The sequence below is a fragment of the Balaenoptera acutorostrata genome, chromosome 15, assembly GCF_949987535.1.
Source record: "Balaenoptera acutorostrata chromosome 15, mBalAcu1.1, whole genome shotgun sequence".
In the NCBI taxonomy this organism is placed as follows: Eukaryota; Metazoa; Chordata; class Mammalia; order Artiodactyla; family Balaenopteridae; genus Balaenoptera; species Balaenoptera acutorostrata.
This window is the reverse complement of record NC_080078.1, coordinates 9,227,692-9,255,550: the sequence shown is the minus strand read 5'-3', so window position 1 is coordinate 9,255,550 and position 27,859 is coordinate 9,227,692. Positions and strand designations below refer to the sequence as shown.

General features: G+C 47.9%; 1 protein-coding gene and 1 non-coding gene across 2 annotated transcripts in view; both read right to left on the bottom strand.

Moving 5' to 3' along the window:
* The window catches only part of HIP1 (huntingtin interacting protein 1), a 151,266-nt gene that overhangs the window by 41,735 nt on the left and 81,672 nt on the right, over nt 1–27,859 (bottom strand). The window contains exons 2-4 of the mRNA XM_007186558.2: nt 8,619–8,682; nt 4,495–4,637; nt 4,200–4,256 (exon numbers count right to left, since the gene is read on the bottom strand). Coding sequence (XP_007186620.2) covers nt 4,200–4,256; nt 4,495–4,637; nt 8,619–8,682 — 264 coding nt within the window. The remainder of the gene's footprint in view (nt 1–4,199; nt 4,257–4,494; nt 4,638–8,618; nt 8,683–27,859) is intronic.
* LOC114238488 (small nucleolar RNA SNORA25) lies at nt 5,956–6,088 on the bottom strand. The gene has a single exon (XR_003623835.2). It is a non-coding gene; the product is annotated as a small nucleolar RNA SNORA25 (small nucleolar RNA).

Genomic DNA, 27,859 nt, shown 5'->3' with positions numbered 1-27,859 from the left:
TTTGTAGCAGCTTTACTCATAATTACCAAAACTTGGAAGCAACCAGGATGACCTTCAGTAGGTGAATGGATACATAAACTGTGATGCATCCAAACAGTGAAATGAATATTACTGAGCAGTAAAAAGAAATGAGCTATCAAGCCATGAAAAGACGTGGAGGAAACTTAATTGAATATTACTAAGTGAAAGAAGCCAGTCTGAAAAGACTACATACTATATGATTCCAACTATATGACATCTGGAAAAGGTAAAACTATGGAGACTGTAAAAAGATCAGTGGTTGCCAAGAGTTGGGGGGGTGGGGTGGGACGAACAGGTAGAGCACAGAGGATTTTTAAGTTGGTGAAAATATTCTGTATGATGGATACATTTGTCCAAACCCACAGAATGCACAACACCACAAGTGAACTGTAATGTAAACTATGGACTTTGGTGATTGTGATGGATGTGTCAGTAGGTTCATCCATTAGGGGAGGCTATGCATGTTTGGGGGCAGGGCAGGTATATGGAAACTCTGTACTTTCCACTCAATTTTTCAGTGAACCTAAAACTGCTCTTAAAAAAAATAAGGTCTTAATTTTTAAAAAAAAAGTAAAAGAAGTTTCTAACTTCAGAAACTCTTAGTCAAATGGAAGAGACAGACTACATAGGAAAAAAGACCTAAAAGAATTCTATTTTGGATAACAAGGTAGGCAAGCTACGTACCTGGGTTGACCTTCCCACTGAAAACTACTAACAATATTGAGTGAAATATTAAAAATGCTTTGAAGGCATTAATGAACTTGCAAAAGAGTAAGGAATCCTCAGGCCAGGAACTGAGTAATTCAGACATTCAGAGAGCAAATGACTTGACGGGGTCAGGGAATGGTGGGGAGGGGGCAATTTGCCACACCAAGTGCACCTGAGTTTTGGTTTTCTGGGCCTTAAGGCCCAGGTCGTGAACAGGAGGCAGGGCTCTCACCTGCCCAACTTGAGGAGTCTAGTGGAAGAGCCAAAAGACTTCCTCCTCGGTGCAGGGGAATTAAGGGTCAATTGGAAATAACACACATGTACTCCTGCACTGAAGGAGTCCCCCCTGAGGACTGCAAAGAAAATCTACTGCCTTAAACCACTGTTGTGATCAGAGGGTGGAAAAAACTACTGCTGAGAATTGGACCCATGAGCCAGTCCTCAAGGGGATCTGCTCAGAATTCACAAAACTTTTAAGCTGAGAATTTAATTTAGAGTGATCTTAATGGATGCAAGTGCCAATTCCCTCTGGAGGAAGCTGCCTTTGTTAGAATTCAAAGAATTCCCACCAAAAAATTCTCCAGGAAAATGAGCAGCTCACAGTAGAAAAGTAACTAAATACAAAAAGAAACTACATAGCAGGAGCAAAATTCATCAAAACAACAGATGGCAGAAACAGACCTCTAAGGGGTTTAGATACTAGAATTATAAAAAGTGATATATAAAACCACTATATTTAACAAGCCTAAAAAAATTAGAGACTGTTTCAAAATATATGCAGGGCACAATAAATTATAAAGAATGCCAAGCAGATTAGAAAAAAACCAAACCAAACCAAACCTAAAATTCCAAGAAATGAGAATGATACTAAAATTGAAAACCTTATGGAGAGGTTTAGCAACAGATTAGACCCAGCTGAAGAGGGAATAAGTGAACTGAAAGCTAGATCTACTGAAATCATCCAGAATGCAGTATAGAGACAAACAGGTAGAAAAAAATGAAATGGTGGTTTAAAGACATGGGGAATAGAGTGAGAAAGTCTAAAATACTGCTAACCAAAGTCTCAGAGGAAAACAAAGAATGAAGCAAATCAATATTTAGAGACAATGAGAATTTTTCATAACTGATAAAATATAATAATCTACAGATTTAAAAAGCCCAAAGAATCTAGAATAAATTCACACCTTGATAAATACTAAGAACTTAAAAACAGAGAAACAAACACAGATTAGCTTCAAAGAAGCAATGGTAAGTCTGACAGCAGACTTCATAAAAATGATGGAAGCCAGAAGTCAGTGGAAGGACATCTTGACTAATATCTTCCATGTGCTGAAAGAAAAGAACTATTATCCCAGAATTCTGAAGTCAGAGGAAATATCTTCCATGAATGAGGGTGAAATAAAGACATTCTCCATCAGGTAAAAGTGGTTGTTTGCCACCAGCAGACTCTCACTAAAGGAAGTTCTAAAGGAAATAACTCAGGCAGAAAGAAAGAGATCCCAAATGGACGGCCTGAGATGTAAGAGGAAATGAAGAGTGCAGAATAAAACAATTAAAATAAAATATCTTCTAGGGTCTAAAAGCAACAAAAATTAAAATGCATGACAACAACATACAAGGGAGTGAATGGGGTTAAAATATTCTAAGGTCTTTATGCTATGCTGGAAACAGATATGATATTTAGACATTGATATGAATTTTAGACATTGATAACCTAAGCATGCACTTTGTAATTATTAGATAACATTATCAAAAAATTAAAAACAAAACAAAACCTCTCCTTTTATTTTTTATCTTCCCACTAGTAATGAGGGGGAAATTGAATGAGAAAGAAAATACCCAATCAATCCAAAAGAAGGCAAACAATGAGAGAAATAGAAACAGAACAGATGGGACAAATAGCATAAGATGGGAGATATAAATCTAAACATATTATGAATTATAATAAATGTAAACAGAGTAAACGTCCAGTTAAGACAAAGACTGCCATCTTGAATTTTAAAAAAAATCCAACTAAATGCTATTGACAAGTATATTTCTAAGACAAAAGAATATAGAAAAGTCAATCAGGGCTTCCCTGGTGGCGCAGTGGTTGAGAATCTGCCTGCCAATGCAGGGGACACGGGTTCGAGCCCTGGTCTGGGAAGATCCCACATGCCACGGAGCGATTAGGCCCGTGAGCCACAACTACTGAGCCTGCGCGTCTGGAGCCTGTGCTCCCGACAAGAGAGGCCGCGATAGTGAGAGGCCCGCGCACCGCGATGAAGAGTGGCCCCCGCTTGCCGCAACTGGAGAAAGCCCTCGCACAGAAACGAAGACCCAACACAGCTAAAAATAAATAAATAAATAAATAAATTTATTAAAAAAAAAAAAAAAAAAAAGTCAGTCAATCACTATGCTGTACATCTGAAACTAATACAGTATTATAAATCAACTGTACTTCAATTTTAAACAAAAACTGACCATGAACTAGCTCACACAGCAAGTCTCAAAAAAACTTTGACAATCAATATCATATTGATTCTCTGGCCACAGTGCAATAAATATATATGTAAAAAATATTAAAAAGAATATAGAAAAGTCAAAAGTAAAAGAATGAAAAAAGATATACCAGATAAATTCTAGCAAAAAAAGGAAAAAGACCTAGGCTTTCCATGTTACAGAAATGTAACAGAAAGCTCTCTAGCATACAGTTGGGAGTTTTGGGGACAAACCTCTGCTTTGTTTAGGTTAACTAGTCTTGAGACATAGGAAGAGCTGCTTCCCTCTCTGGGCCTGTATTTCGCATCTATAATGGGTAGATTGGACAACATAATTGCTAACATTTTGTGAGTTCAGACAGACACAGGTAAGAATTTGAAGGAAAGGGCTAACATAGTAGTTCTTAACCAGTGGGGCAAAATGACACATCAGAATCACCTGGGGAGATTCTTCAAAAGGCAGATTACCTCCTGTCCATACACATACTCCTTGAATCTAGAGGGATTCCGGTATGTGTACAAAGCCACTCTTTTCAATGTATTCTGATATTGCCACCTACCTCCTCCCTCTTCCTAAGGCACTGAGAATCCCTAGACAGGAAAGAAAAACCACTGGCATTAGGGATTGGGAATGCCAGTTCTCAAGGTACTGTGACCCCAATGGGACCAGTAGAAGGAAAGAAGTAGGCACTGTGACAGTGTCACTGCCGAAGGATCCCAATGCCCAGAGAGCATTATGACATGAGCTTCCATCGGCAGGAGAAACTCCCAGGCCCTAGAACTTCCCTACAGCTTTCAGGGACCCCAGGTAAGACTGTGGATATTATGGTTCCATTTGGGGGCATCTTTGACTCCCTCCCTGATGTTCATGAGAGAAATGCTAAACAAGCTGAAAGAGATGAATTTGTTCCATTCCACAGTCCTTGTTCTGTGGCCTCTGGGAAAGGATAAGGTGGCACAGGTGGCCCCTGGGTGCGTGTCCAAACTCACCCACATCCTGCTCATGTCACTCAATTCGTTTTTGTATCTCAGAGAGTCCTTCAGGACCTGGAGGGAGAAGGAGAGGAGACAGAGGATGGTGAAACACGGGTCTGGGGTGGAGCAGAGAGGGTGATGGGACAGAGACGAAGCCATCTCTGAAATTGGTACCCAAGAGGCCAGGAGATGGGGGCGGCTGCCATCCCCTGTGCGAGAGTGGATAGTGGCTCTTGGGACTCAGGCAACTGCACTTTCCCCACATGGGTCCCTGGATCCCTGCCCATCCCCTGCAGCCCCAGGAACTCACATTTGGGTGTCCATCCCGGAGGAGTTTGTGGAACACGTGGCAGAACTTCCAGCAGAGCACAGCGTTGCTGGAGAGGGGCAGCCGGTTGACAACAGACCAAAAGGTCTGTGCCCCCTTTTCATGGTGGGTGCCCAGTATGCATGGTGAGGGAAGGTCATGGAAAACAAAGGCAACCAACCCTGGGATGAAGCCTCTAAAGGCCACCGCGGGGGCTGTGTGTTGTTCATGGCGCCTGGCACTACCCATCAGAGGGCACCGCTTATAATGAAGGCACCACAGATCTGTACAAGTATCCTGGCAGTTTTCTGACGGAGGGCAAAAAAGTGCCTCCTTCTAATAAAATCCATGCAATGTCTTTTGGGAGGGGTGTCTTTTCCTAGTTTGCACAAGGGCGTTCTGCGCCAGCAGCGGCTCTGGTTGGCCTTAGTGGGAAGATGCTTCGGTTGGAATTAGGGCTTTGCTGTGGGAAGACAGACTCTGCCCTTCCTCTAGGTTTGCTGAGTTTGTGGTGGGGCCTTTGTGGGGAGGTGGGTGGAGGGTGTGGTGTGTGTTTATAATTACAGCTAACATTTTAACAACACAATACAGCCCCTCAAAATTCTTTCTTACGCACTATTCCAAAGCAAGGGTGTGCTTCAGCTCTTCAAGTGCCCCGGCCCCTGCTGGGGACCCTACCCCCTGGCTACTGACACCCTTGGCTCCTCTTCCAGGTAGCATCTGACTCCTATCCCATTAGACACTGTGCTCTTACCCTGAAAGCGGCAGTCTTTGTTTAAAATGTATTTTCCCTAAATTTAAAATGACGCTTTCGGGACTTCCCTGGTGGCACAGTGGTTAAGAATCCGCCTGCCAATGCAGGGGACACGGGTTCGAGCCCTGGGCCAGGAAGATCCCACGTGCCGTGGAGCAACTAAGCCCGTGCACCACAACTACTGAGCCTGCGCTCTAGAGCCCCTGAGCCACAACTACTGAACCTGTGTGCCACAACTACTGAAGGCTGCACGCCTAGAGCCCGTGCTCAGCAACGAGAAGCCACCGCAGTGAGAAGCCCGCGGACCGCAACGAAGAGTAGCTCCCGCTCACCGCAACTAGAGAAAGCCCGCACGCAGCAACAAAGACCCAACACAGCCAAAAATGAATAAATAAATAAAATGACGCTTTCACTCCACCTCTTCTAAAAACCTTCCTGGCCTCATTCAGGGGTGCCTTCATTTCCCAACACCTTGAATTCCCTGTATGCGGACTCCTGGGACCACTTCCTCCTGAGATCCAATTCCAAACACACCCGCCACATGGAGCGCCTGCCACGCTTTGCGTGTAATAAATGTCCTTCTGGCCTCGAGTGACTTTAACAGAGCTCCAGACCTCCGTAATTAGGGAGCCCCCCCCTACTTTTTTTTTTAACTTGTTAAGACTTTACATTTATTTTTACTTTCCCACATCACCAGTCATGGATGAGTGGCTTGTATCTCCATCAGGAAAACATAGCACTATCGAGTTACTATTAATATTATATCCAATAGAGAACTCAATCTTTGGTCACAGCGTTAAGAGTTCCTGGATTTAGTCCCATCAGCCCTCTCTGAAATGACCTAAGGGAGCCCTTTTTGAGGCAAGTAGAGGATTTCCACATTTCCTTTGTAATGGATGCTTACACAGGCCTCACACACCCGGTAACTGGGCACCATTAACCCCAAGTATGGCAATGTCCTCGGAACTTTCGGCTTTTTAATCCAGGCTCAGGTAAGAAGCACCGCACCATTTAGGAAAGACTTGCCTCAGGTTAGAAACTATGGGACTCACCCAAAAGACGTGTTGTTTTGCTTCTGAGCTGGAAAGTGTGGTAAAGTTCCCTCCCTGGACTGAAATTTGCATTTTGAGAGGGGCTGCCTTGAACACGGACTTTTGGGTCTAGAAGCTGAAATCAGCTTTTGGTCTTCGAGTGATTCTGAAATAACTTATGGTTTCACCTCAAGCACAGCCCCCTGGGACTAGAAGGAAGCCAAGAGGAGAGATGGACAGCCCCCTACCCTCAACTGAGATGATTTCTTACGGCAGATTGTGGCTCCTTTACCGGAGAGCAACCTCCCGAAACAGAAGCCAGGGACGTGTGGAGCTGGCCGGGCACCCTGGCTTGGAAAGAGGCAAGCAGACCTTTCTGTCTTTCTTTAATTTTCTAAGCATTTTAACGCACCCAATTCGTGTCAGGCACTTGGGGACACATATAAAGAAAATAAGACTTCAGTCCTCAGCCCTCCAGGAGCGGATACCACGGTTGGGGGTGTCAACCTGTTTACCAGTCAGGCACCCGGGATAAATGGTTGTCTGAACAGCATTTCTAAATGAAGCCAGGTTTCCAAATGCTCATTCAGTTGGTAGTGAGGGTAGCTGATGATCTTTAAAAGTACTGATAAAGAATAAATGTTCTGTGAGATCTTTAGGCTTTAAAACCCTACTGTATGGAGCGGATCTTTTCAACATTTATCCACCCCTTAGAAACTGTGAGGCAGAGAGACTCCCAGAATGTCAGAGCTGGAATGTTAGGCCTTTGAAAGCGTCTTTGGCCAACACTTTCATTTGACAGACAAGGGAATCAAGGCTCACAGAGGTCCCACTGGGCCCACTCGAGGTCCCAGAGGAAGTCAGAGAGCTCCAGAGATGAGATTTCGGAATGTCCCTCCAGGTCTGTTCCATCGCCCCAGGGAGCCTCCCTGGCAAGGCGTGACCTGGGCCGGCCACTACAGGCCTGGCCCTCTCTGCTCACACCTGTCCAGAGGAGCACACTGCCCTGTGACAACTGTCTCTCTTACTTCATATCTTGCACCAGACTGACTGATCAGTATTCCTAGCAGGGAAGGGTCAAGACTGGGTAACTCCCTGCGAAAATCAATTGGGCCACTAATAATGAGGGCTTTTCTTGGTTTGGTTTTCTTGACTCAGTAAAGCATCAAGGGAATAAAAAGGCAAGGTCTGGCTAGGCTCACGGTTGGGCCAGGCTTCTGGGGTACCCGGTAGAGGTTCTAAAGCCCCATCTTGCAGCAAAGCCCTAATTCCAACCAAAGCATATTCTGCTAAAGACAAGCTGCTTTCCTTCCAGTGCAGAGCGGTACATGCTGTTAGCAACATTTCCGGAGGGCCTGACCTGTTCTGGGCATCGCACTGGCAGTGCCGGGCTTCCATGGCCTTCTAACCTGGAGGGTCTCCTCCACGGAGGGGCGGGGGTGGGATGGCTTCAAGACGGGTTGTTCCAACCCGACTGGCTGGGAAGGAGCTTCCCATCGCAGACAGAAGCCCAGCCTCCCCTTGCCCTGTGCTTGGCCCCAGCACACACAGAGACAAAGCCTTGGCCCACTGGCAGCCTCTCCTCCAGGCTTTGGGGGTTAGCCCTCGAGCACCTGGACTTGACCTCAAGGGCAGGTCCCGAGGGATCCATCGGCCAGGCTGCCTGCACTTCCCTCCAAAGCCACAGACCCATGATGGTGGCTGCCCAGGACCTCCACCAACTCGGTGTGGGGGGCTTGGCGAAAATCTTCAAATCGTCAGTTCCCTAGTCTACCCTGACCTTCTCATCTTCTTCCCTCTGGTATGGGGTGAACCAGTTCACACAAGTGGCTCTTATTTCCATGGTAGAGCCCTTGCGTTGGCTTAAGGCCAACCGCTGCCGCCAAGGCCTCTATTTTGCTTTCATGTTCAGAGAAGGGCATCTGAGCATGTCCCCAAGGGGGTGGTCAGTGTGGCAAGGTGCAGGGCCAGAGCGCTTTGATGATACAGGTGAAAACCCCTCCGGTGCCCCGAGGAAATCTCTCAAAGGAGAGTAAATTCAATCTCTCAAAGGAGAGTAAATTCAAAGGACTCGGCAGTTCTGAAAAGCTAAGTCCCAGGAGAGAGGCGAGACTGGGTTAGATGGCCGCTTTGGTCCCTTCCACCCCAACGGGCTGTGGGCTCTGAGGCCAGCTGTTGCCAACCCACACTGTTCAGACCCTGCTGGGGCCTGGCCGGTGGGGGGCGGTTCTCCTTCCTGAAGCTGAGCAAGGATGCCTCGCCCCGACCTCATTCCCACCCCCCGCCCCCCGCCATTTGACCCCCCTTGGGGTCGGTCCTCCGAGCAACATCCAAAAGGATATTTCTGGCGTGTTTTTCCTTTACAGCCACTTCCTGCGTATTAATGGCCTTATTGATGCTGACAGTCTGAAAAACAAGAGGGAGGGGGGAGGGGAAGGAGGATGAGATGAATAAGCTTCTGACAGTGGCTGGGACCCTCTCAGACGCCCCGCCCCTTCCCCTCCCTCCGCAGACCCCTCTGCTCCACTGTCCCCTTGCAGGGCCCCCTGCGGGGGGCAGAGGTGGGCAGCACTCCCAGGCCAGCTGGCCCGGGCTGTCCTAAGGCAGCGGGCTTTGCTGCCTGGCATTGGCTGTGCCCAGCTGCTGCGCCCGCATGCCACTCATTCACTTGGCCCAACATGGCAATTAAAGCCTGCACAAAGGGATGCCTTTCATCCCCCAGGGAAACATTATTTCTCCGGGAGCAGGAGGAAGAGGCGCTGAGATCAGGGAGGGGCTGTGGCTCAAAGACGGTCCGGCCACCCCTCTCTCACAGCTAGAACCTTCCATGGAGCCTACCCTAGCTGGCCCGGGGTTGACAGTGGTCACTCTCCTCTCTTGTTTCCCTGCTCTTGGGCACCTTCCAGCTCCTAACCAAATTCCCTTTTATTTTCTTACTTCTGTCATAGGACATGACGAATATTCACCCCTTTCTGGTCGTTTTAAAAATCGTAACTCTCTTTTGAAGTAAGCAAAGCACGTTATACATGTAAATATAACTTACACACACACATACATGGGATCGTATCATGTAGGCTGTTTTTTGAAATATAGCCTTTTTCTGTTTTGCTTTGCTTCCTTCCACAGGCATCATTCTACCCCAACCCATGTTAGCAACTTGTTATGCATCCTGCACGTGTGCACGTGCGCACACACACACACACACACACCCCTACATTCCGAAGGGGTTATTTTTGTCACTGTTCTATAAAACTGGGACTGTCATGCACAGACTTTTTTACATCTTGCTCTTCTCACTTGAAAATATCCCATGAAACATTCTCCAAGTGAACTGGTAAAACGCAAGTTCATTCTTTAAAAAGATAACATAATATTCCAAGGCGTGGGTGGATGTGATTTATAGCATCCTGTATTGGGAGGCAATTTATTTCCAGTAAACTATTTTAGTAAACATCCTTATACATATATCCTTATTAACTGAGGCTTTCGTTTCCAAGGGATAGCGTACTAGGAGTGAGATTACTGGGTCCACTTTTTTTTTTTTTTTTAAACTTTTCATTATGGAGAAGTCCAAGCACACACAAATATGATGATTAGTCTAATAAGCCCTCATATAGTCAGTCCCCAGCACCAATTATTATGAACTTGCAGCCAAACATGCATCCTTATGGGTGAGGGGTCACAAACATTTTCTGTAGAGACAGTAAATATTTCAGGCTTTGCAGGTCACATGGTCTCCATCACAACTATTCAGCTCTGCTGCTGGAGGGAAAAAGCAGCCTCAGCGATACTAAATGAATACGGAACTGAAAGACTGTGGCTGAATTCCAATAAAACTTTACTTACAAAACCAGGAGGTGGTCTGGATTTGGTCTGCACCTCTACTGTGCTGACCCTTGCTTTATACCATTGGTCACTGATGCCCTTGCTCCCTGGATTATCTGAAGTAAATTCTAGGCGTTATACCATTTTACCAGTAAATATTTCAGTATGAACTTCTAAGAAAAAAAAAAAAGACTCTTTAAAATTTAACCATACTATGATCACACCTAAAATTTTAAGGATAATTTCTTAATGTCATCAAATGGTTAGTGTTCACATTTCTCTCTTGTGTTAAAAAAACAAACAAACAACTTTCTTGCAGCTGTTCTAATCAGGATCTAAACAAGGCAGCCATCAGGCTTTGTAAACAGGCTACAACAATTCACATTTCCACTGGCGATGATCAAAAGTACCCCCTCCAACAGGGGTTATCACTTCTTTTCATTTTTGCTGGTCTTACGGGTATAGCGACATTTCATCATGAACTTGTAATTTCCTGACTGCTAGTAAGTTTTGTGTATTTTCTTATATGTTCTCATGGTTGTTGATTGCCTTACCTAGTGAAGTATGTTCATCTTATCTTTTATAAAAGCTTCTATGTTTACTTACGGTTTCTCCTGCCCCATGTTTATACTGGTAGACTCTTACGTTTTCCTCTAAGTGTTTTATTGTTTGTGTTTGAATCTTCATCTGGAAAAAATACATACTTATGTATATGTCATATATGTATATGTACATGTATATGTGTATGAGTATATTTGGTACAAAATAGGTTATACCAAGATATGGTCTTTTATATCTGGTTTACATAACTTTTAGGTGTGTTCTTTAAGTCCACTATTGCACGTATTTTTTTTTCCTCTACCAGAATCAACTCTTTTTTTTTAATTGAGATATAGTTAATTTACAATGTTGTGTTAGTTTCAAGTATACAGCAAAGTGATTCAGTTATACATATATATATATTCCTTTTCAGATTCTTTTCCCATGTAGGTTATTATAAGATATTGAGTATAGCTCCTTATGCTCTACAGTAGATCCTTGTTGTTTACCTATTTTATATTGGGTTCGCCAAAAAATTCGTTTGGTTTTAAGTACAAATAAAAGACGTTTTTCATTTTCACGAAGAACTTTATTGAACAACGTATTCACTAACCGAACGAACCTTTTGGCCAACCCAATATATAGTAGTGTGTATACGTTAATCCCAAACTCCTAATTTATCTACCTCCCTCCCCCATAAGTTTGTTTTCTATGTCTGTGAGCCAGACTCAACTTCTTTAATAGCATAAGCTCTGTTGTGGGTTGAACTGTGTCTTCCCAAAAAAGACACGTTCAAGTTCAAATCCCCCAGTGCCTGTGAATGTGATCTCATTTGGAAACAGGGTCTTTGCAGATGTAATTAGTTAAGATGATGTCATACTGGATTAGGGTGAGTCCTAAATCCAGTATGACTGGTGCCCTTATAGGAAGGCCAGGTGAAGACACAGGGACACAGACACTCAGGAAGAAGACAGCCATGTGAAGATGGAAGCTGACACTAAAGTGATGTGTCTACAAGCCAAGGAATGCGAAAGATGGCCAGCAACCACCAGAAGTTAGGAAGAGGCAAGGATGGATTCTTCCCTAGCGCCTCCAAAGGGAACATGGCCCTGCTGACACCCTTATTTTGACCTTCTAGCCTCCAGAACTGGGAGAGAACAAATTTCTGTCGTTTTAAGCCACACGCTATGTGGTAATTCGTTATGGCAGCCCCAGGAGACTAACACAGGGTCCTTTCCCCATCATGCTCAGTCACCTCCGAAGACAAGGAGAGGGCAGATACTCCTTTCCCTCTTCCCTACAGCACACGCAGGGGGCTCCACTGAGCACAGCTGTTGGCTGTCAGTGCAACGGTAAGACCAGTCCAGAAGGAATCTCATATAAGAGATGCTGCAAGAAAGAAGTAAAAAGTTTATCCCCCTAAAATCTCCCAGTGAGGCAGCACTTGTGTCCTGTGGAGACCCAGTGCTTCCAGCTTCCTCTTCACAAGTCCTTCCTTGGACCTTGTTTCTCAGCTTCTGCTTCCAGGCCTGTCCCACGTCATCCTCTTTCCTTCAGATTTCCTCAGGTGAGTTACACGCTTTCAACTATGTTTCTCTCCTGGCTCTAGAACAATGATGGGATCCTGGCTGCAGACAGACCTCTGGGCAAAGTGACCACATTTGCCGAGCCTTTAAAGGTTGCCTGCGTTCATAAGGAGTTATAAGGGACCTAAATATGTAAGATGACACCAAGAGATGCAAATCCAGTAAGGTGCAAACTGGATGTGGTCAAGTTCTAGGGGGTTGGTAGAGACAGCCAGTAGCACAGGCTGTGATGGAAAAAGAGAAATCCATGTTGGCCGGAAATGCTAGAAACTGCGTCAGGGCCTTGAGGGAGGACTGTGATGGGTGGGGTTTAGACTTGGTCCACAAATATCTATTTATACTGATGGACCAAAGACCAATTGCCCAAGCCTGTGGTCAGTACGAGCCTTGCTTACAAAAACAAACAAAAAAATCCTTAAAATTCCCTTAAGCCACATAAAATAATATACCATGAGTTTGTAACTGTAGACTGTGTGTGTGTGTGTGTGTGTGTGTCTGTCTGTAAACTGAAAATATCCTGTACTCTACATGTTGAAAGGAAGCAGAGATCCTGTGAAACTGCGATGCTGCTCAGGGAAACTTTGTCGAAGGAAGAAAGGGGTCACCCGTCTGTCCCTGGTGCTTCCCCTGCCATTGACTGACTTCTCTCAGTGACACTGCCTACAGATTCGAGGGGCACTTATGGTTGTCGCACAGAAAGGCTAAGCCACTTGCCCAAGGTCATACTATTCGGGTGGCCGGATCCTCGAGCCCAGCTCTGGAAAGGCTTGGAACACGAGGGCCGGTTCTACTGCAGGGCCACGTGTGTGCAAGGGCAGAACGGGGGATGAAGGCAGAAAGGGAGGTAGTGCTGGGTGCGGGGGGCCAGTGGGCTTCGGAGGGGGCGGGAAAGGATGGAAGCAGCTGAAGGGAAGAGAGTTGAAGGAGGCAGCTATTAATAGCAGAGAAGTGAAGGAATAAAGGCCTTAATCTAAAAGATGGAAGTGAAATGGAAAGAACCCGACACAAGGTGGGCTATGAAGCAATTCCAATAGGATTGGCCAATAGGAGCTCCCAGTTACAGGGAACACAACAGAGGGAAGAATCAATGATGCTGCAGAGGTTTTGAAGCTGGGCAGGTGGCAGAACAGAGGCAGGCATCTGGGGCTGAGGGGACATTGTAAGCAAAGGACAATGAGGCTGGGGGGGCTTGGGGTGAGAAACAGTCATTATAGTGGTTATAATCATCAAGATAATGGCAGCTAATGAGTGCTTACTACCCAGCCCTGCGTTAATAAGTATTTTGTATGAATTATCTCATTAAAGTCTTATAACTCTACATCCTACGAGTGAGTATTAGTATCAATCATCTTCATTTTACAGATGAGGAAACCAAGGCTTTGAAAGGCTATGTAAATTGCCCAAGGCTGCTCTACCAGCCAGTGTAGAGCTGGAACTCAGACTCGGAAGTGGGGCTCCACAGCTCAGGCTCTGGATCACAATCCCCACGTGAGACATGGCCCTCCACACCCCAGAGACACAGAACCAGAGTCCAAATGATTTCCACAGACTGGAAAAATGGGTGAAACTTCACTGGATGCAATCCAGCAGGTATAAAGGAAGCTTCCTATATTTAGGTCTAAACTCGCTGGCACAGGGGAGATATGAGTCAAAGCAGCACTTGTGAAAATGATTTAGGTGTTTTATTTGGCTGCCAACTTAATACAAGCAACGCTGTGATGTGGCTGATCAAAATGCAAGTCTGAGCTCTGGAGGTATTAAGAGGAATACAGTGTTCAGAATGAGGGAGGGGATGCTTCTAATTCTCTATGAAGATAAATTCACAGGTAAAACACTATTCAGTTTTAGACCTTGTACATTATGAAGGAAACCAACAAACTAGACTGCTTCTAAAAGAGAGTGACCTGAACTGGGATAAGCCTGGGGCCTGAAGAAAACTTAGAGGAATATCAGTATTCTTAAAGGTGGTCATGTGGAAGGAGGAATAACTCCAGGGATCAGAACCAGACCAACGGGGGCTTCCCTGGTGGCGCAGTGGTTGAGAGTCTGCCTGCCAATGCAGGGGACACGGGTTCGAGCCCTGGTCTGGGAGGATCCCACATGCCGCCGAGCAACTGGGCCCGTGAGCCACAACTACTGAGCCTGCGCATCTGGGGCCTGTGCTCCGCAACAAGAGAGGCCGCGATAGTGAGAGGCCCGTGCACCGCGATGAAGAGTGGCCCCAACTTGCCGCAACTGGAGAAAGCCCTAGCACAGAAACGAAGACCCAACACAGCCAAAAATAATTAAATAAATAAATAAATAAAAATTAAACTTAAAAAAAAAAAAAAACAACTAGACCAACGGGAAGAAGTACAGTCAGGCCGTTTCTGGATAAACTTAAAGCTGTCTCATGAAAGAGAGAATTCCCCATTATTAGAAGTATACAGGCAGAGGCATGGCAACGTCTCCTTAGGGTTACTGTGAAAAAGACTTACAGGCTTAGGCTGGATTAGGTGATTTTTAGGTTCCTTCTCACTGTTAGACTCTGTAAACGTCCTTCAGATGATGGAGGGCTTTGGATATAAGGGCAAGAAATTGTGACCTGGTGGACACTGAGATCCACAGAAGGCTCTTCTGTTTTTGTTTTTTATTTTTGGCCGTGCTGTGGCACGCGGGATCTTAGTTCCCTGACCAGGGATCGAACCCGTGTCCCCTGCAGTGGAAGCACGGAGTCCTAACTACTGGACCACCAGGGAAGTCCCAACAGAAGGCTCTTGAGCAGGGGAGGGACCGGATACAAACGCCCCCCCGTCCTCCTGAGTTTGAGGAGTTACCTTTTCAGTGCCCTGAAAAAGGAAAGTGTGAAAACAACTTGTGGTGGACATTCAGAGTCACAGCCCCAGTATGAGCCCAGGACCCCAACACAGCACCTAGCCTAGCACTGGGCTATGGAACGAAGTCTCTACCCAAATCAATAGCTACAAGACACCTGCAAGCCTTGTCTGCCCTGGTCAGGACTGCCCCAGACCCTTTTCTTGCAGCTCTGGCAGGCTCCTGGGAGTGCCCACCTACTGCAGCCAACATGCCCAAAGTTCTCCAACCAACGTTTCCCTACCGAGAAGTTGGGCAGGGTCCAGCCCACAGCTGCAGGCCCACCGCCCGGTTTCTGTAGCAAGGCTTTTTGGGCTCAGAGGCAGGGCTGAGCCTCTGGGCCCATAAAGGCAGGCTGTGGTCCTCCAGGGCCCTCGGAATCTCAGACACCGGACACATCCAGGGTGGAAGTACCACGCCAGGCTGAGTTTCCTGTACTTGTGCAATGCTCGGTGCCTGGGATGCCACCCCGCGTCACACGCCCCTCAATTCCTTCTGCATCCCAATTGCTGCCCCGGCTTCTTTCTTTTTAAATTCCTATTTCTCTTCGTGTGTTTGACAACAAGTATATTGTCTTACCTCCCCGTCAAGATTAAAATCCCAAGGGCGAGGACCCTGCCTTCTGCCCTTGTGGGCCCGCAGCTGCTAAGGCGGGGCAGAGTCTTAATAAATTATTAAATCATGAAGGACTTAATGACTGCTTCCCAGTGCGCCTGCCTCTAAAAAGTACCAGGTATGTGATTCATAGTCTCTTGAGAAAATCTGCTCTCTTCCCCTCCCCTGCCCAGACTCTCTCTGAAGTAAATAATTGGGTTCGGAGCTGGGCGATGCCTGGGGGGACGCTCCCAGGGCAGAAGGTGGGAAATTCGGGGCTCCACTGCTCACCTCCGGCCTACGTTAGAGAGCATCCTCTGAGAACAGGCTGTTCTACAGATTTCGCCGGAGTCACACAGGACCTCAGACCGTGCAGTGTCCCCCCTGAAAGAGCAGCATTGTACACCACTTCCTGACCCAGCTGGCCCTCGTGTCCCAGGCTGGTTCCGGAGGGCCAATTATCAGCAGGCACCGTAGGAAGGGCGGCTTTCCGCTCCCCCCTCCCCCCACCCCGCCCCCGTCCCTGTCCTCTGCTCCCTCAGGACAGCCTCAGCCAGGCTGCAGCCAATGGGAAAACTTCGGACCTTGCTTCTGCGGGGGGCCAGGCCTGGGCCCGTGCTGTGGGGGCAGCTGGCCACAGTCAGGTCACGCACACAGCTGCTGGCAGGGACCAGCGCTTGGGCTGCCAAGGCCGGGCTGGCTCGCAAAGGTTCCATGGCAGGGGCAGGCACGGAGGATGTGCCCGGTGTGGGAGGCAGGTCCCAAAGCCAGGGACCGGAGAGCCCAGTGCCCGGGCCAAGTGTAGGAAAACCTGCGACCAGGCTGGGCAGAAGGAGAAAGGAGGAAGTAGGCTAGAAAGGACACAGAAGGAATGAAAAGGGCATCAGTGGGCGGGAGGCATTTGCTCAGCAAAGGCAGAGGTGGCCACCACCGATGGCCCTGGTAATGCTGCCCAGCACGGGCGCTGCACGCTGCATCCCGCACCGCGTCAGGTTTGGAGGCTTGGGGTAAACAGACGAGGCAGGTGCTCCTGTTAACACCTGCTGCGCAGGGCAGAAAGGGATGCTTCGGGCCGTCCGCTCCTCCTGGAGAGGAACAAGGCTGGCGATGGGGGAGGGTGGGCTGTGATGCCGGAGAGAGACAGACTCAAAAGACTGCTGGGGCACGTCATGGTAAAGGTGGGGGCAGCCTGAGCGAGGATGACAGATTCAGAACCGAGTCGCAGTCACATGAGTCTCGGGGAAGAGACAAGCGAGGCACAGAAGGCCAAACGTAGCCTTCAGCACTGAGTGAGAGTGCTCTGGTCTTGGCCGTGATATTTGGAAGTGGATGTCCGACATCAAGTCTTTTGAATTCTTCTCTTGATCAGAAATAATAATACTAGAATGTCGTCGTTGTTGTCACCGGATTGATTAGTGGTAGCAGCTGAGCCTCTACCAGGCGCTGCACTTGGGGATTTGCTTCTGATCCTCCCTCCCCTGGAGGGCAGGCAATCTGACCCATTTTCCAAGTCAGGTTGCCCAAAGAAGCACAGGCAGCTGTGGGTGGAGCCAGAATTCAAACCCAGGTCCCTCTCCCCACACACACTGTGCTACCTTCAGCAACTCGGCAGCCTCAATGCCATCCACCTGCCTGATTTTCTCTCTTTCTTTTTTTTTCTTACTCTTTGGCTACACTGTGTGGCATGCGGGATCTTAGTTCCCTGACCAGGGATCGAACCCGAGCCCCCTGCAGTGGAAGCGTGGAGTCCTAACCCCTGGACCTCCAGGGAAGTCCCTTGCCTTGCTTTCTACCCCACGGCAGCTGCGCCCCAGATCTCTACTGCTCCTGAGTGATCTCAACCAGGCCCATGGCTTTGAACTCTTCATTTCTGCCAACATGCCCCACTGCCCAACTATTCCTCTCCCAGTCTCCCTAGAAGTCACCCTTAACTGCTGCCTTTGTCTCAGTGCTCCCATCCAACCCATCAGCAATGCTGCCCTTTCCGCCTCCCAAATCCCTCTGTTATCTCTCCATCTCCTCTGCCTCCAGCCAAGCCCAAACCTCTATCATGTCCCCACTGGACCACTGAAATAGCTTCCCAAGTGGATTAGCCCTCCCCAAGCGGCTCTCTGCCCAGCAGCCAGAGTGATCTTGATAAACCACACCTGAGATCACGCCACCTGGCGCAGAGCCCGCCACCACCAATGAAGCCCGCCCTCCCACAGGGCGGACAAAGCCCTACACCGGCATCAACTCCCATTCGCCCTCTTACTTGTTATACCCCGACCACATGGGCTGCCTCTTTGTTCTTCAAACATTTAAAATTCTTTCTGTCTCTGATGCTCCTTATGCCTGGAATGGTCAGATTTTTGCCTCCCATTCTTTGCAAGGCTGGATGTTCCTTCTTTTCCAGGCTGTTCAAATACCACCTCCTACGCAGCCTCTCTAATCTAAAGCATCTCTCCACCCCACCTCCTAGGCAGCCTCTCTAATCTAAAGCATCTCTCCACCTCTTGGCCTGCATTACCTCTTTATCATGACACAACCATCCTGGTTATTTCCTGTAGAGGCTCTTATCTCAACCTGAAATCCCCTTGTTGGTTCCTTTGCTTGTTGTCGGTCTCACCACTAGACAGTGAACTCTGTGCTGGCAGGGACCGTGTGATCCTGCTGTTCCTCCCCAGTGGACACACTGTGCCTGACACATGGATGGGCTGACAGAGGAAGAAGGCTGCTCGGCCCGGGCCTCTCCAAGCAGACATCCTCATCAGCACGTGATACCTTGTTTGTTCCACTCACCTGTCTAGGAACCTCCATCTTCCCCTTCCCAAGTCACATTTCTTTCTCTCCAACGAAAAATCTTGTTGATATTTAAATATAAACTGCCTTAACTAATGATATCCAGTTATCCTTTCTTACAATTCTTTAGCACTTAGCTAGGCTCCATATGGGTAAATACTTGGCCTCATTTAAATGCTTTTATAAAAGGTATGTGCTATAGACTGAATTGTGTGCCCCCCAAATTTGTATGTTGAAACCCTAACCTCCAGTGTGATGGTACCTGGAGCCTTTGGGCAGTACTTAGGGTTAGATGAGGTCGTGAGGATGGGGCCCCCATGATGAGATTAGTGACCTTAAAAAAGAGACACCAGAGCAGGCTCCCTTTCTCTTGCTCTCTTCTTCTCCACTATGTGAGGACACAACAAGAAGGTGGCCATCTATAAGTCACGAAGGGAGCCCTCATGGAGATCCAAATCAGCCAGCACCTTGCTCTTGGACTTCCCAGCCTCCAGAACTGTGAGAAATAAATTCCTATTGTTTAAGCTACCCAGTCTATGATATTTTATTATGGCAGCCTGAACAGACTAAGAGTATCTTTTTCTCCTTTTTTTTAGTATTTTGTGAGTTTTATCTACTTCATAAGCTGAGGACTATTGAAATTAGGATCATATCTCCCCCTCCCCTCCGACTCTAAAGCCCCCAACCATCCTCTGGCTTCTGGAGAGGTGGTGAGTAATCCAATTATCTGGGTCATGCAGATTTCGAAGGGTTTAGCAAAAGGAAAGGCACTCGCTCTTCTGCAGTCTGATCTGGAGGGGAAGATGGAGTAAGAAAGTTGAGAAGATTAAAAAATGTCAATCAACTCTGTAATAGGTGTACAAACCTGTGTTGGGAGCAGGGTGGCCAGGACTGTGAAGCACCCAGGACAACTGAAGAAACAAGCATCCATAGTGGAAAACACTGGGGGAAGCCATCCAAGTGTCCATCCACAGAGGAATGGGTACACAGAACATGGTCTATCCACACAATGGAATATTATTCAGCCCTGAAAGGAAGGAAATCCTGACACCTGCTACAACATGGCTGAACCTTGAGGACATTATGCTGAGTGAGATAGGCCCGTCACAGAAGGACAGACCCTGTTGGATTCCACTTATATGAGGTACCTAGAGCAGTCACATTCAGAGAGACAGAGGTAGAATGGTGTCTGCCAGGGGCTGGGAGGAGGGGCAAGTGGAGAGTTATTGTTTAATGGGGACAGAGTTTCAGTTTGGGAAGATGAAAAAGTTCTGGAGATGGATGGTGGTGATGGTCACACAGCAATGTGGAAGTACTCAATGCCACTGAACTGTACACTTATAAGTGATTAAAATGGTAAATTTTATGGTATGTACATTTTTTTTTTTTTTTTCAAATGAGAGCTCAAATTCCCACGACCTCCACCGGCCTCTTTTTTTAATGATTATTCTATGTTTTTATTTTTTTATTTTTTTATTTATTTTATTTATGGCTGTGTTGGGTCTTCGTTTCTGTCCGAGGGCTTTCTCTAGTTGTGGCAAGCGGGGGCCGCTCTTCATCGCGGTGCGCGGGCCTCTCACTATCGCGGCCTCTCTTGTTGTGGAGCACAGGCTCCAGACGCGCAGGCTCAGTATGTACATTTTTACCACGATAAAAACACACACCCACACACAAAAAGGAGGAACTGATTATGCTACAACAGGGATCAATCTCAAAAACACGATGCTAAGAAGCCAGACACAAAATGTCACATATTGTATGATTCCATTTATATGAAATACCCAGCATAGGCAAATCCATAAGAGACAGAAAGCAGATTGCTAGTTGCCAGATTCAGGTAGGAGGGGGAATGGGGAGTGACTGCTTGATGGGTACAGGGTTTTCTCTTGGGGCGATGATAAAAATGTGCTGAAGTTAGATAGTTGTGATTGGTGGCATAACATCATGAATGTACTAAATGCTACAGAATTATATACTTTACATTGGCTGAGATGGTGAATTTTATTTTATGTGTAAAACAATTTTTTTTTTAAAGGTGGAAACCACGGAGGAATTATGATTCTGACTGAATACCTACTTCTTGCAGGGCAGGGCCACCATCTAGGCTGTAGGACTATGCTACACAACTCCAGGTGGGCCTCTCCCAGACTGTGAGGGATGATCCTTGTACCTAGACCAGGGATTAAGAGTGACACGCATGGCGAGATTGTGGGGAAATGGAGTGGTGCCCAAAGACCACGCATGGGTGAAGATAATCGTGATTTACCGAAAGAGAAGAAGGCAAAGTTCCACCTGTTATTCATGAGAGATTCCCAAAAGGAAAGGCGGCGCCGCTCACCAGGCACCAACTTACGTTCACGGAAGCAAGTCAGGCCAGACTGACCTCGTTTCCTGGTTAAAACTCTAGGCCACCGTTTCAGGAAAACATCAACGTGTGTGTCTGATTTTCCATCATCAAGGTGCTTACCAGTCTCTTATAACATCTCATTGACAAGGATGAGAAAGAACAGGGGCTACTGGGGGTTGAAACTACTGACTGCCAGCCAAACCTGACCTGCAGCCTGAGAATAACCTATGAGCTGGGATTGGTTGTGGGATCTTAGTTACCCGACTAGGGCCACCGGCAGTGAAAGTGCGTAGTCCTAACCACTGAGCCGCCAGGGAATTCCCCTGGTTTTTACATTTTTAAAGGAAGCAGAGGAGGTGGAGGAGGAAAGAGGAGGAGGAGGTGGAGGAAGGGGGAGGAACAACAGCTGCAGGAGAAGCTGGCCACAAAGCCAAGACTATTTCCTATCTGGCCCTTGGCAGAAAAAGTTTGGTGTCCCCTGAGCTAGACAGGGAGGTCCATGAGGGTAGATGTCCGCCCTTACAGGTACTGGTTGTTGGCTACCATCATCATGATGTTTGGAGTAAATGCATTTGGATGATACTGGTAGACCATGACCATGGGCGAAAAACAACAAAACAGAATATTCCTGGGCCCAGAACCCTAGTACATACGGGCGAACAGCAAACCAGGTGAAAAGGACCGAACTCATTCCCGGTAAGTTCGTTAACAGTACGATGTGGCCACCATAATAAAATAAAATTTAAGAAGGTAATTTCATTTTGAGCTACATCAACAGAATTATAAGATCTAGAACGAGAGCCAATCCTTGGTTTTACAGCTTTCAACCTCACCTGGAGTACTGATTCATCCTACCATGTGCGGAGAGGCTGCTGGGCAGTGAATAATGCGTTCAGCTCCGGGCGCCCCATTCTAAGAGAATTACAGATCAAGTGGGCGTGTGCAAAGGAAACCAACTAGGATGGTGGACCACAGAAGGTCAGATGAGAGAACAGAAATCAGGGAAAGTGGTGGTGGGGAAGAGTGATGGGGAAGAAAGGGCACAGGTGTCTTCATATATATTAGTTCCCAACACCCGTGAAATGGAAGGTCTCAGGGCCAGATGGGGACCCTTAAGTGAGGATGAAAAGAAGCCAGGTTCTGTCTTCATCACCTTCCCAAACTGGGAACAATCCCAATGTCCTTCCACGAGGGGACAAACTGCGGTATAGCTACACCACGCAAAGCTACTCAGAAATAAAAGGAAAAAACTACTGATTCATGCCAACTATAGGATGAATCTTAAAAGTATTATGTGAAGTGAAAGAAGCCAGTGTGGTTGGTGTGTCTGGGGAACAGCAAGAAGGCTGGTAAGGCTGGAGCAGAGCGAGAGGAGGGCAGGAAGCAGCCAGACCAGACAGGGCCTTGAAGGCCATTAAGGACTTTAAGCAGAGGAGGAACAGGATCTGATTCTGTTTTTGAAAAGGAAAAGAGGCCCAGATGGAGCCCTGGGCCATTCCATCTGCATCGGGGAGACGAGGAGGAACCAGGGAAGGAGAGGGAGATGAAGCAGCAAGCCAGGCAGGAGGGGAATGGAGGCAGCAGGTGACCTCTCTTCCGGAGGAAGAAAGTGAGGCAGCTTAGAGGGAGCTTCAATTGTGTTGACCCCTGCTGAAGGGGCAGGGGCACCAGGACTGAGAATTAGCCACTGTGCACGACAAGGATGTCACGGGTGACCTGGGCAAGAACCACTGCAGGGGGGTGGGGAGGGGAGCAGAGAATGGGAGGAGGAGGAGTGGGAGACAGTGGGGACAGAATGGATGTCTCCTCCCCTCCCAGGGCCTGGGGCTCAGTGCTGGGGCTCTTGAGGTGTATGAACAGCCCCTCAACTCCAGGCCCCCCTCCCCCACCAGTGACCCCCTTTAGAACCAGCTCCCTGGCTGGTTCTCCATCCCCTGATGGGGTCACATAGACAAGAAATACAGACTCCCCATCAGCAATCTTTCTAGATCGGCTGTAGAGAGGCTGCAAAGAACACTCTTTTACCAGAGACAAATACCTGTATTTCCTTCTCTGAAAGCTATCCAGGATGCTCGTAAATCCCCAGAGAAGTGATCTCCCTTTCTACATGACAAGACCCCTCTCCCACCTGCCTCCTCATTACCAGTTCCCAAGGCTCCTCTTCAGCCACGGTTCCAGCTTCTGTGGGGACAGAGTGAGAGAGCCGACGGCAGCAGCCTCCCTCCTGTACCTTCAAGCCTCTGAGAGGCCTTCCCAGGGCAACCCGGGCCCCTTGCTGTCGTGCAGCCCTCATCCTCTTGTTTTCTCTGCCACTATGCTGGGAGAGACCCCCCAGCTCTGCATCCCCAAAGGTCCCCAGAAATTTCCTACAGACTCTGAATCAGACCATCCAGCACAGGGGCAACTGATTACAGAAAGGGGGACCCCATCGTGTCCTCCTGACCCGGAGAAGAAGCCAACAAGCTCCGTCTTCCCTCCCTCATTTATCAGGACTACTGAAGAGTCCCCTTCAGCCAGGTCATCCTGCATATCCTCAGGCAAAGATCAGCATCTTCCCTGCACTTTGTCCCCCAACGTAACCCAAGCTCAGGTCACCCACCAACTTGAGCAGCCCAATGTCTCCTGTGGGTCTCAGCCACGGTGCACACCAGCAGCCTCCCCACAAGGGAGAGCGTCTGTGACAACCACAGGGTACTCACGTGGGCCTTCAGAAGGTCCCAGGATGTAGGGCACGAGGGTTAGATACTGAGACGCTGGGTCTCAGGGAAAAGGAGATGCTGGCCCATCTTCCCTCTTCCCCACCTGCAGGCGGCTGTGGCTTCAGACAGGCATGCCCTGGCCCCCACCGTTCTGTTTCTCTTGTCACAGAGGAAGCCTAGGTTCTGCCTTCCTAGTGACCCAAACTGCCCCGCCACATTCACAGGGGCTGCACCGAGAACTCATCAGAGTCCCTCTTAGGGCCAGGCCTCTGCCTAGAAAGTGATGCTGGGGCAGGCCCATCAGACGCATCTCAATCATTCAGGAGGCACTGAGCCAAGCTCGAGTGGCCTTTCGCAATGGCCTTGGTTTCCAGATAGACAGCTGGTCTGCAAGAGTGGAAACCCTGAGCTGTGTCTTTCCCCAAATCACCAGCATTGCTCAACTTCCTCTCTTCCCCCCACCATGCTCTCCAGCACTCTTCACCTCCCAGATTTCTAATGGGGAGGTTAGTTTTGTTTCTTCTCTTTCAGCAGCACAGAGCAACTTTGCTCTGACTCTCTCAAGACACAGGGGGGAGGTGGTGGCGCACCATAGGACCCACCCTTCCTCAGCTCCGTGCCTCTCCCAGACCCCATTCCTAAGAGTGTCTCCTTGTCAAATGAATGAGCCAGGAGGCACTTGAGAGACCTAGACAATGCCAGAGCCTGCCACTTCCCGCCCCCCAAACCTCTTTTATCTTCTATTTCTACAGCAAACTCACCCCATATTACTATATAACTGACCCTCTACCTCTACTCTCCACCGCTACGGACCCAAATAAAGCAGAAAGAATAACTTTCCTCCTGAGTTCTCCCAGCTGAGAAAGCGAGGAGTCCCTGATCTCGTGAAATCCAAACTCTCCCACGTGGCTTCAGCGACACCCCTCGCGTCTCCTTCTTCAGCTTCACTCCTCACTTCAGATGGTGGTCTTCACAAGACTGTGACCCAATTTTCCCGAAATGCAATTTATAAATAACTAGGGTCCCATTTTACACAAGAGGGCCGCTGCGGGAAGATATGTTACTTGACTCCAACAATGAATTTGGTAACCTTAGATCTTCCCAATTCACCTGTTTGGCTCATTCAACTGTGTGAAGACCAGGTGTGCATGGAAAATAATGACAAGAGCATTTCTCCTTTATTGTCTAGCCCTTCACAGTCTGCAAAGAGCTTTCATTTGCAGTCTGACTGATGCTGAGAAACCCTGGTGAGAGACCTGGGCACACTTTATGGGTAAACAAGTGGGCTTGGAGAGGTCCAGCCACACCAGTTGGGCACATGCTCTACACTCTACAACCTATATGGTTACAACTGAACTCTTAGCCAGAGCCAACTTGTTTACGAAACCCTTGCTCTGACCTCTGATGAGAACCAAAAGGAGAAAGTTTTTCAGAAAACCTAGAGTGGGTACCTGAAGAAGACCATCCCTGAGGTCAAACAACCTCCAAACAAATCAGCTTGTACTATTGTCATGGAAGCAGGTTCTGGTCTTAGTTGCTCGCACACCTCCCACCAAACCCCCATAATACACAGTTTTATTCTTTCTCGGGAAGAACCTGTTCCAGTCTGAAGGGAGACAGATTGGATGTTGGGCCTGTGAAGTCCAAGGTCACTGCAGGCAGACACTGTTGAGAGCACCTGGACTAAACTCCATCAGGCAGAGATCCCAGGAGCTCGCTCTCCTCTGAGATTTCCGCAGGTGGGTGATGTACTGAGAGGGGACAGTCCGGAGCCCTGAACTCCAGCCCCCAGACAAATCAGCCAGTCTGGTCACAGTCTATGGTCGAATTCACACCAAGCACCTTCTGCAAAGCCCCATAGGGGGGCTTCCCTGGTGGCGCAGTGGTTGAGAATCTGCCTGCCAATGCAGGGGACACGGGTTCGAGCTCTGGTCTGGGAAGATCCCACATGCCGCGGAGCAACTGGGCCCGTGAGTCACAACTACTGAGCCTGTGCGTCTGGAGCCTGTGCTCTGCAACAAGAGAGGCCGCAACAGTGAGAGGCCCGCGCACCGCGATGAAGAGTGGCCCCCGCTCGCTGCAACTAGAGAAAGCCCTCGCACAGAAACGAAGACCCTACACAGCAAAAATAAATAAATAAATAAATTTATTTTAAAAAAAAAAAAAGCCCCATAGGGGATGCCCGTCCAGCCTCATTCAGCAGCCTCAAATAGCAACACAGTGTTTTTCTGGTCAGTGGTTCTCCAATCTGGCTGTACCTGAATATCACCTAAGAACTGACCCCTGTACCCCCCGTATGCATTCACCCACCCCTAACAGATTCCTTTGCTCCACCCAGGATTGGACTCATCTGGTCTGAGAAAGGGCCACTGTTCATCACACTCTAAATCCGGCCGTGTTACAGAAGAACATTCTATGTCAGAGTCTAAGGGAGGAAAAAAGCTCAGCTGAAGGAAAAGCAGGAATGAAGAGGGGGAAGAATGGGAGGAGCAAAGAAAAAGGGAATAATAAAGACTTTATAATATTTACTTTTATAATAAAGTGGAAAAATGGAAAATGAAGAGATTTCCTCAGCTCAGACAAGCATACCTTGATTTAAGTAAATATAATTTTTTTCCAGAAAATATGAATTGACACTAAGGACAAATCAGGAGATTAGTCATTTTACAGAAGAATTTGACATCAGATTCCTTTAAATAGCAATCTCCGCCAGTACATTTAAAATAGGATTCCTTTTACAGAAGTGTGATTTATACAAAACCACATCTGTTGCATAAACCTCAGAAAAAGAGCTCTCCTGCCATATACTCTGGCTAACTATAGAACTGGCCCAGTACAGATGGTCACCTGTTTTCTTCCAAAAGATACCCAGCCCTGCTCTCTGTCACCTATTTCTCTGTTTTACCTGATTATGGTTCATTGATTCCTAAGGGCCACTGGATTCTTCCAGTCTTCCCTAAACTCAGGGAGCAACTGCTCTGAATTCTTTTCATACTCATTCATTCAACACCTATTTCTTGAAGTCCTATCACGGGCACTACTCTAGGGGTACAGCCGTGAACAAAAAACGATGTCTCTGGTCCTGTGGATCTCATATTGTAGTGGGAGAGAGAGGGTAAATAATTAAAATACACAGTACGTGAGATGGTGCTCTATGGAAGAAAAATAAGGCCGACAATGAGGCTGGCGCATACTAGGCTGGTGTTAGCACCTTACACAGGGTCATCAGGGAAGGCTGTACTAGGAGACAAAGGGTTGCATTTGTAGGTGATGAGGAAGCAAGCCCGGCAGACACCTGGGGGAATAGCTGCAGGCAGAGCCCACCTGGCAGGTATGAGGAACAGCTAGAGGTTAAGCGTGGCTGGCTCTGAGAGGTCAGAGGTGGAGGGGCCAGATCACAAGTGGCTACTTTAAGGACCAGCCTTTGTTCTGAGAGAGACAGGAGCCACTGGGAGGTTTTTGTTTTTAAGATTCTTTCCTATTGGTTTCACATTAAAGCCAGACAATTCTCTTTTCCTTTTAACATTTATTTATGTTATTTATTTATTTTCCTTTTTTTTTTTTTTGGCTGCGTCAGGTCTTAGTTGCGGCACATGGGATCTCTTTCGTTCCGGCGCAGGGTCTGCTCTGGTTTCTCTCTAGTTGCAGTGCGTGGGCTTCTCTCTCGTTGTGGCATGCAGTCTCCAGAGCGCATGGGCTCTGTAGTTTGCAGCACGCGGGCTCTCTCGTTGAGGCACGGAGCTCAGTAGTTGCGGCATGTGGGCTTAGTTGCCCCGCGGCACCTGAGATCTTAGTTCCCCGACCAGGGATTGAACCCACGTCCCCTGCATTGGAAGGCAGATTCTTTACCACTGGACCACCATGGGAGTCCCCCCTCACTTTTTTTTCTTTTTGAGCAAAAGGGTGACATTATCAGACTCAGTGTTTTAGAGGATCCCTCTGGCTGCTGTGCGAGAAGAGGCTGCAGGGACCAGCCTGCAAGCGGGGAGGGGGGATGATTAAGACGCTGCTGCTTTAATTCGGGCCAGAGATGATGGTGGCTCAGACGTGGCTGGCAGCAGTGGAGGTGCTGAGGTGTGGTGGGATTCGGATACATTTTGAAGGCAGAGCTGACAGGATTTGCTGCTGTTTGGACGTGGGGTATGAGGAAGGAAGGAGTCAAGGAAGGCACCATAATTATTTGCCAGAGTAACGAGAGGGCCCGAGTTGCCATGAACAAGATGGAAAGAATCACGGGAGGACAGGCTTGGGGCGGGGCAGATTGGAGCTTGTTTTTGGACATGTTAAATAAGAGATGTCCATTGGATATCCAGACAGGGCTGTAAATGAGCCGGGGGATGTGCAAGCCTGGAATTCGG